Consider the following 9,459-nt stretch of genomic DNA (forward strand, 5'->3'; position numbering starts at 1 on the left):
TTCACCACGTCCTGATGTATAAATGCTGCTCTGTGATTGGCTGATTAGTGATTGATTGCATCCATAGGGAGTGTGGGGGGGTGACGTCATGTAATGGGCGGAGCTGGCCAGTAACGTGACGCGCTCGGGATTGTGCAGTGCGTAGTGTGAGGGGCGTGGATGAGCTGAAGGAGGCGGGGCGCTGTGGGCGTGGCGGTGTCTGGCTCCCCTCCTGTCGCCGTCTCCTCACACTCTAAGGGGCGGGGAATGCCGTCTGCGGGGGGGCGGAGCCGCATCACGCGGAGGTCACATGGGCGGGGGAGGCGGGTCATGTGACCGGCAGTGATCGGAGATGGGCGGATCGAGGGAATCCGTTCGGGGAGATGGACAATCCGTTCCAGGTGAGAAGAACTTCACTGGCTGCATGCTTGTTGTCTGTCAGTGCCGGACCCGCGGTGACACCGCTCTCCCTGAACAGGAAGTGTTGTCACCGCACACAGGAAGTCAGTGTGTGATTGGTCGGATGATTTCTGTCTCTCTTCCAGGACCCGGCTGTGGTGGAGCATCGCCCCGGCAACCAGTATGCCACCCTGGACGTCTACAACCCCTTCGAGACCCGGGGGGTGAGTACAGCTCCGCCCAACGCGGGGCGTCCTCCCCTCCCCTCCTCTCCCGACGCGGGACGTCCTCCCCTCCCCTCCCCTCCCCTCCTCTCCCAACGCGGGGCGTCCTCCCCTCCCCCCCCCCCAACGCGGGGCGTCCTCCCCCCCTCCCCCAACGCGGGGCGTCCTCCCCTCCCCCCTCCCCCAACGCGGGGCGTCCCCCCCTCCCCCCCTCCCCCAACGCGGGGCGTCCTCCCCTCCCCCCCTCCCCCAACGCGGGGCGTCCTCCCCTCCCCTCCTCTCCCAACGCGGGGCGTCCTCCCCTCCCCTCCTCTCCCAACGCGGGGCGTCCTCCCCTCCCCTCCTCTCCCAACGCGGGGCGTCCTCCCCTCCCCTCCTCTCCCAACGCGGGGCGTCCTCCCCTCCCCTCCTCTCCCAACGCGGGGCGTCCTCCCCTCCCCTCCTCTCCCAACGCGGGGCGTCCTCCCCTCCCCTCCTCTCCCAACGCGGGGCGTCCTCCCCTCCCCTCCTCTCCCAACGCGGGGCGTCCTCCCCTCCCCTCCTCTCCCAACGCGGGGCGTCCTCCCTTCTCCTCCCTGACGCGGGGCGTCCTCCCCTTCTCCTCCCCTGACGCGGGGCGTCCTCCCCTCCTCCCCTCCTCTCCTCCTCTCCCAACGCGGGGCGTCCTCTCCCAACGCGGGGCGTCCTCCCCTCCCCTCCTCTCCCGACGCGGGGCGTCCTCCCCTTCTCCTCCCCTGACGCGGGGCGTCCTCCCCTTCTCCTCCCCTGACGCGGGGCGTCCTCCCCTTCTCCTCCCCTTCTCAACCGACGCGGGGCGTCCCCCTCCTCCAATGTGGGGCGTCCTCCCCTTCTCCGCAGCCAAAGCGGGGCGTCCCTCCGTCCTTCTCCCCCAACGCGGGATGTCCCCCTCAACCGACGCGGGGCGTCCTCCCCTTCTCCAGGACCGACGCGGGGTGTCCTCCCCTTCTCCAGGACCGACGCGGGGCGTCCCTCCGTCCTCCAGGACCAACATGAGGCACCACCCCTCCTCCCCCGACGTGGGGTGTCCCTCCGTCCTCCGCGGCCAATGCGGGGCATCCAACCTCCTCCAACGTGGGGTGTCCCTCCTACTCTACCAACATGAGGCATCCACCTCCTCCCCCGACGTGAATATCTGTGGGCGGGGCTGGTCCCGGTTCCCTTCTCTGATAGGTTCCTCTCTGTTTATCTTTTGTAGACGTTTCCCTCTTCATCCTGCCAGAAATGTTGTAAACTGATAACTTCCCTTGTGCTCCGCCCCCTTAGATCCCGCCCCCACCCCCGTACAACGAGCAGTCCGCATTTCAGGCTCCAGCTACTCTTCCTACAGTCCCGGCACAGCCGGCCGCCCCTCCGGTGAAGAAGACGAGCCCAACCGAGCCGAAGAACTACGGATCATATGGAAGCCAGGTAAGGAAATACCCCTCCCCCACCCAATCCTACATGCCCCTCCCCGATCCCACATTGTATACCCCCCCTCCTCGATCCTACATACCCCTCCCCCACCCGATCCTACATTATATACCCCCCTCCTCCACCCAATCCTATGTACCCCTACCCGATCCTACGTACCCCTCCCCCTACCCGATCCCACATACCCCTCCCCGATCCCACATTATATACCTCCCCTCCCCGATCCCACATACCCCTCCCCCTCCCCGATCCTACATACCCCCTCCCCGATCCTACATACCCCTCCTCCACCCGATCCCACATATCCCTCCCCTCCTGATCACACCGGATCCCCCCTCATATCTCTCTCTTTGTGTTGCAGGAAACCACAGCGGCGGCCACGGCGGATCTCCTGCGGCGTCAGGAGGAGTTGAATCGGAAAGCGGAGGAGCTGGACCGCCGGGAGCGAGAACTGCAGAATACGGCTCTGGGGGGATCTGCCGGTATGGAGTGCTGGGGTGTGGGGGGGGGGTGGCATAATAATAATGGAGGGACTGGGGGGCACCAAGTGTTTGGGAAATGGGGGGTCAGAGGTAGGCTGGGGGGGGGTGCAGTATGGAGGCCGGGTGTACTGTGAAAATGGAGGAGGCTGGGGGTGCAATGTCTGGGGACGGGGAGGAGACAAAGTCTTGCAAGGGGTAGTTAATGGGGGTCCGGGTGTAATATGGAGAAGGTCGGGGGGGGTGATATTAAGAATATGGGGGGGGCTGGGTGTGGTATGGAGAAGGTTGGGGGGGCGGCTGGGTGTGGTATGGAGAAGGTTGGGGGTGGGCGGCTGGGTGTGGTATGGAGAAGGTTGGGGGGGGGGCTGGGTGTGGTATGGAGAAGGTTGGGGGGGGTGTTGGGTGTGATGTGGAGAAGGTTGGGGGGGGCTGGGTGTTATATGGAGAAGGTTGGGGGGGGCTGGGTGTTATATGGAGAAGGTTGGGGGGGGCTGGGTGTTATATGGAGAAGGTTGGGGGGGGCTGGGTGTGGTATGGAGAAGGTTGGGGGGGGCTGGGGTGGTGTGTGATGTGGAGAAGGTTGGGGGGGGGGTTGGGGTGTGATGTGGAGAAGGTTGGGGGGGGGCTGGGTGTGGTATGGAGAAGGTTGGGGGGGTGTTGGGTGTGATGTGGAGAAGGTTGGGGGGGCTGGGTGTTATATGGAGAAGGTTGGGGGGGGCTGGGTGTGGTATGGAGAAGGTTGGGGGGGGGGGTTGGGTGTGATGTGGAGAAGGTTGGGGGGGGCTGGGTGTGGTATGGAGAAGGTGTGGGGGTAGATGAGGTAGGGGGGTAAGGCCGGGCATGGTAGGTAGAGTGTGGGAGGGGGGTATGTGTGGCATGAAGTTTGGGGGAGGGGGTTTAAGGGGGTCAGGCAGGGCAGAATTGCCGATTAACCCCTCACTGTCTGTATATCTGAGCCTCTCCCCTCTCTATCCTTCCAGGGAGGCAAAATAATTGGCCCCCGTTGCCCTCCTTCTGCCCCATCCAGCCGTGCTTCTACCAGGACATCACTGTGGACATCCCACAGGACTTCCAGAAGACGGTGAAGATCATGTACTATGTGTGGCTGGGTGAGCGCTCTGATCTCTCCTCCTGTCTTCTCCCAGTAATGAAGGAAATGCCGGCCCCATTGGTGGAGGGATTGTTATTTTGGCCCCTCCCCTTATTGTGATTGGTCGTCTTGTGACATTTTCGGTCTCTCCCTCCATACAGTCAGCGCGGGAACATTATTCCTCAACTTCCTGGCGTGTTTGGCTTGGTTCATCACGGACGGTTCTCAGGGCTCCAGCTTCGGCATGTCCATCCTGTGGATTATCCTCTTCACCCCGTGCTCCTTCATCTGCTGGTACCGACCCCTCTACAAGGCGTTCAGGTACGTACCGCCGGTGTCTGTGAGTGGGCCGTCCCGGGATGGGGTGTGGTGGTCCCCACTATGACCTCTGTGAGTGGGCCGTCCGGGATGGGGTGTGGTGGTCCCCACTATGACCTCTGTGAGTGGCCGTCCCGGGATGGGGTGTGGTGGTCCCCACTATGACCTCTGTGAGTGGGCCGTCCCGGGATGGGGTGTGGTGGTCCCCACTATGACCTCTGTGAGTGGGCCGTCCCGGGATGGGGTGTGGTGGTCCCCACTATGACCTCTGTGAGTGGGCCGTCCCTGGATGGGGTGTGGTGGTCCCCACTATGACCTCTGTCTGTTTTCTCTCCAACAGGACTGACAGTTCCTTCAACTTCTTCGTTTTCTTCTTCATCTTCCTTGTTCAGGATGTTCTCTATGTTCTGGAGGCCGTCGGCATTCCCGGATGGGGCTTCAGGTGAGAGCCGAGAGGGCTGATGGGGGAGGGTGAGTGTGCGTGGTGGGGGGTGTTTCCAATATGTAGAATGAAGGCTCAGAGTTCAGTCTCCTCCATCATTGGGGCATACAGAAAGGAGGAAAATAAGTATTTGATCCCCTTAGTAGTTGGTGGAGAAACCCTTGTTGGTGATCACAGAGGTCAGACGTTTCTTGTAGGTGGTGATGAGGTTTCCACATCTCAGGAGGGATTTTCTCCTCTCTTCTCTACAGATCTTCTCTAAATCCTGAAGGTCTCTTGGAAACTCGAACCTTCATCTCCTCCATACATTTTCTATAGGATTAAGGTCTGGAGACTGGCTAGGCCACTCCATGACCTTCATGTGCTTCTTCTTGAGCCCCTCCTTTGTTGCCTTGGTGGTGTGTTTTGGGTCATTGTCATGCTGGAAGACCCATCCATGACCCATCTTCAGTGTTCTGGATGAGGGAAGAAGTTTCTCCTCCAAGATCTTACAATACATGACCCTGTCCATTGGCCCCTCAATGCGGCAAAGTCGGCCTGGACCTTTATCAGAGAAACTGCCCCAAAGCATCATGTTCCCCCTCCGTGTGTGATGTAGGGATGGTGTTCATGTTCCCCCTCCGTGTGTGACTGTAGGGATGGTGTTCATGTTCCCCCCTCCGTGTGTGACTGTAGGGATGGTGTTCATGTTCCCCACCTCCGTGTGTGACTGTAGGGATGGTGTTCATGTTCCCACCTCCGTGTGTGACTGTAGGGATGGTGTTCATGTTCCCCACCTCCGTGTGTGACTGTAGGGATGGTGTTCATGTTCCCCACCTCCGTGTGTGACTGTAGGGATGGTGTTCATGTTCCCCACCTCCGTGTGTGACTGTAGGGATGGAGTTCATGTTCCCCCTCCGTGTGTGACTGTAGGATGGTGTTCATGTTCCCACCTCCGTGTGTGACTGTAGGGATGGTGTTCATGTTCCCCCTCCGTGTGTAACTGTAGGGATGGTGTTCATGTTTCCACCTCCGTGTGTGACTGTAGGGATGGTGTTCATGTTCCCACCTCCGTGTGTGACTGTAGGGATGGAGTTCATGTTCCCCCCTCCATGTGTGACTGTAGGGATGGTGTTCATGTTCCCACCTCCGTGTGTGACTGTAGGGATGGTGTTCATGTTCCCACCTCTGTGTGTGACTGTAGGGATGGTGTTCATGTTCCCCCTCCATGTGTGACTGTAGGGATGGTGTTCATGTTCCCCCCCCTCCGTGTGTGACTGTAGGGATGGTGTTCATGTTCCCCCCTCCGTGTGTGACTGTAGGGATGGTGTTCATGTTCCCACCTCCGTGTGTGACTGTAGGATGGTGTTCATGTTCCCACCTCCGTGTGTGACTGTAGGGATGGTGTTCATGTTCCCCCCTCCGTGTGTGACTGTAGGGATGGTGTTCATGTTCCCCCCTCCGTGTGTGACTGTAGGGATGGTGTTCATAGTCCCCATTTTTCTTCCTCCATACAAACGATCTTCCTGCTCTCTTTCCTCTCCTCTTCAGCAATATTCCCTGTGGTCTGGATGTCTTCTGCTCTGAAGGTCTAGGGCTTAGACCCCGGGGGTCTCAAACTGGCGGCCCTCCAGCTGTTGCGGAACTACAAGTCCCATCATGCCTCTGCCCATGGGAGTCCTGGTTGCAACTATCAGTCTTGCAATGCCTCATGGGAATTGTAGTTCTGGGAATTGTAGTTTCTGCAACAGCTGGAGGGCCGCCAGTTTGAGACCCCGGGGTCTAAGCCCTAGACCTTCAGAGCAGAAGACATCTCCTAAAGCACTCCATACAGACCCTCCTCTACCTGCTCCGCTCCCCCTAGATGAGTCCTCCAGCGGGGTGGCTTTGCTTCCGTAGACCTCCAGAGCAGAAGACCTCTCCTAAGACGTTCCATACGGGCAATGATCTCCAGCTCCGCTCCCTCTCCATGAGTCCTCCAGCGGGGTGGTTCGGATGGCCCGGGTCCTTCGGCTTCATGAATTTATTGATAAAACTAAAGTGCGTCAGTAAATTTTGGTTATACCGGTAATTTAGCGATCGTTATCAATGGGCCCCCCGATAAAGCTTTGCTGAAGTTTAGGTCTCCCCGCCCCCCCCTTCCCCCTCCCCCACTCATTGTGCTATTTTTCTTACAGCGGCTGGATCGCTGCCTTCACCGCCATTAAAGGGAGCACCGGCGTCGGGGTGTTGATGATGATTGTCGCCATTTTCCTGACTGGGACGGCCGTCATGGGGATCGTCATGCTGAAGCGGGTAAGAGGAATTCCGAGCGGCCGATCCTGATGGGATACGGGCAGCTGAAGTTACGTGCAGCTCTCTCTACTTTATCTCTTCACATTGACTCCTCCTCCTCCCTTCCTTTGCGACTTCCTATTGGCCCTGTTGTTATGGGCATCATCAGAAGTTTCAAAAAGAAGTGTGGCGGGGGGGGGGGGGATTGAAGTGTGGCGGGGGGGGGATTGAAGTGTGGCGGGGGGGGGGGGGGGAGGGGTCACGGCAGACGCTGTACAGAACAGTGGAGATTGGCACGGAACTTTAGCTGCCGGTGACGTGTGGTACTGAAGCTGTTGCGTTTTTCTCCTCCTCAGGTCCACTCGATTTACCGCCGAACCGGCGCCAGTTTCCAGAAGGCTCAGCAGGAGTTTGCCGCCGGTGTCTTCTCTAACCAGACCGTGCGCACGGCCGCCACCCAGGCAGCAGCGGGAGCCGCCCAAAACTCCTTCAATCCCCAATAAAGGAAAGAATATTTGTAGCGCCATCTGGTGGCCGCAACACTGCTCTGCCGGGACTGTTCTGACAGTACCCGCCCCTCCCTGGCGACTGTGGGAGGGGCCTGCTCTACATTACCACTCCTTCTCTGGCGACTGTGGGAGGGGCCCCCGCTGTCCATTAACACTGCCCCCTCCCTGGTGACTGTGGGAGGGGCCCCGCTGTCCATTAACACTGCCCCCTCCCTGGTGACTGTGGGAGGGGCCCTGCTGTCCATTAACACCCGTTTTTGTGTGTCTGTGTTAACGCCCCATCCTGTGAAGTATGTGTGCTTGGCGCTGTCTGGGGGGGCGGAGCGTGACGGTGACGCCTTACTGGCCTGCACCAGGCTGTGCTGTGAGGGTGTCCCTCCCCCGCGGATCCTCCGTGCTCAGGATTTCCCTGTCCTGTCAGTGCCTGTGGAGGGGGCTGTATCGCCCGCTGTAGCCGCCATGTCACGGGGTGCGCATGCCTCATGTTTACATGTATGTTGTGTTAACTGGATTAAGCATGTTCTTTATCTTGGACTGTCCCCGCCCCTCATGGTATGGGGGAGGGGCCTGAGGATCAGCTGATGCCAAATTAAAGTTTTATGAAATCATTTGATGACTCCGCGTCATTCATGGCGACATTTCTTAGTCTCCTCCCTGGGGGGGGGGGGGGGTGACCCCCAAGGTGCTCCTTTATCTTCTCAGGGTGTAGTGATTGGATTATAAGGGGGGGGAGGGGGGATAACAAAGGGGGCTGGGCACCGATCACTCGAAAGTCGGATACCCAAAAATGGCCGACTATTCCGGGGCTTCCAGTAGCAGCAATATGGCTGCTTAACTTCAGACTCCTGATAGTGATTGGCCCTTTAGAAGCAGCCAGTCAGATTTCAGTGGCTCTGAGAGAAGTCTGTTGTCGATAGTCGAGTGGTTGTCGTCCTTCTGTGAGTGGATTTAAGCCCACGGACCCAACTTTGAGTGATTCCCATAGATCTCCATGCAAAGTCCACGAGAGCTTCTCCTAAGCCCTCCAGGGCAGGTGCCAGCAGAGAAGATCCCTCCTAAGTCGCCCTGTATAGAGACCCTCTTCTGTGTCCCCCAGCAGGACAGCTGAGACCCCCGAGACCTTCAGAGCAGAAGACGTCTCCTGAGGCTCTTCATAGAGGCAGCGATCTTCTGCTCCGCTCCCGCTAGATGTCCCCCAACAGGACAGCTGAGACCCCCGAGACCTTCAGAGCAGAAGACGCCTCCTGAGGTGCTTCATAGAGGCAGCGATCTTCTGCTCCGCTCCCACTAGATGTCCCCCAACAGGACAGCTGAGACCCCGAGACCTTCAGAGCAGAAGACGTCTCCTGAGGTGCTTCATAGAGGCAGCGATCTTCTGCTCCGCTCCCGCTAGATGTCCCCCAACAGGACAGCTGGGATCCCCGAGACCTTCAGAGCAGAAGACGCCTCCTGAGGCTCTTCATAGAGGCAGCGATCTTCTGCTCCGCTCCCGCTAGATCTCCCCCAACAGGACAGCTGAGACCCCCGAGACCTTCAGAGCAGAAGACGTCTCCTGAGGTGCTTCATAGAGGCAGCGATCTTCTGCTCCGCTCCCGCTAGATGTCCCCCAACAGGACAGCTGAGACCCCCGAGACCTTCAGAGCAGAAGACGCCTCCTGAGGTGCTTCATAGAGGCAGCGATCTTCTGCTCCGCTCCCGCTAGATGTCCCCCAACAGGACAGCTGAGACCCCCGAGACCTTCAGAGCAGAAGACGCCTCCTGAGGCTCTTCATAGAGGCAGCGATCTTCTGCTCCGCTCCCGCTAGATCTCCCCCAACAGGACAGCTGAGACCCGAGACCTTCAGAGCAGAAGACGTCTCCCTGAGGTACTTCATAGAGGCAGCGATCTTCTGCTCCGCTCCCGCTAGATGTCCCCCAACAGGACAGCTGAGACCCCCGAGACCTTCAGAGCAGAAGACGTCTCCTGAGGTGCTTCATAGAGGCAGCGATCTTCTGCTCCGCTCCCGCTAGATGTCCCCCAACAGGACAGCTGAGACCCCCGAGACCTTCAGAGCAGAAGACGTCTCCTGAGGTGCTTCATAGAGGCAGCGATCTTCTGCTCCGCTCCCGCTAGATGTCCCCCAACAGGACAGCTGAGACCCCCGAGACCTTCAGAGCAGAAGACGTCTCCTGAGGCTCTTCATAGAGGCAGCGATCTTCTGCTCCGCTCCCGCTAGATGTCCCCCAACAGGACAGCTGAGACCCCCGAGACCTTCAGCGCAGAAGACGTCTCCTGAGGTGCTTCATAGAGGCAGCGATCTTCTGCTCCGCTCCCGCTAGATGTCCCCCAACA

General features: G+C 59.2%; 1 protein-coding gene across 2 annotated transcripts; it reads left to right on the forward strand.

Annotated features, from left to right (window-relative positions):
* The first annotated feature begins 225 nt into the window (after positions 1-225).
* On the forward strand, positions 226-7,735 carry SCAMP3 (secretory carrier membrane protein 3). Of its 2 annotated transcripts, XM_077463805.1 has the most exons (9): positions 226-380; positions 525-602; positions 1,887-2,030; positions 2,395-2,515; positions 3,496-3,624; positions 3,767-3,926; positions 4,264-4,365; positions 6,522-6,639; positions 6,975-7,735. In XM_077463805.1, the coding sequence occupies exons 1-9, from the start codon at positions 363-365 to the stop codon at positions 7,119-7,121; spliced, it is 1,017 nt and encodes a 338-aa protein (XP_077319931.1). In that variant the 5' UTR covers positions 226-362; the 3' UTR covers positions 7,122-7,735. The 2 variants fall into 2 exon arrangements, with proteins under 2 accessions (XP_077319931.1, XP_077319932.1); XM_077463806.1 differs by lacking the exon at positions 525-602 and having other exon boundaries at positions 282-380.
* The last annotated feature ends 1,724 nt before the right edge of the window (positions 7,736-9,459 follow it).

The sequence above is a fragment of the Lithobates pipiens genome, unplaced genomic scaffold (genome assembly GCF_037356315.1).
Source record: "Lithobates pipiens isolate NorthernLeopardFrog02 unplaced genomic scaffold, aLitPip1_a1.2 Scaffold_30, whole genome shotgun sequence".
Taxonomy (NCBI): domain Eukaryota; kingdom Metazoa; phylum Chordata; class Amphibia; order Anura; family Ranidae; genus Lithobates; species Lithobates pipiens.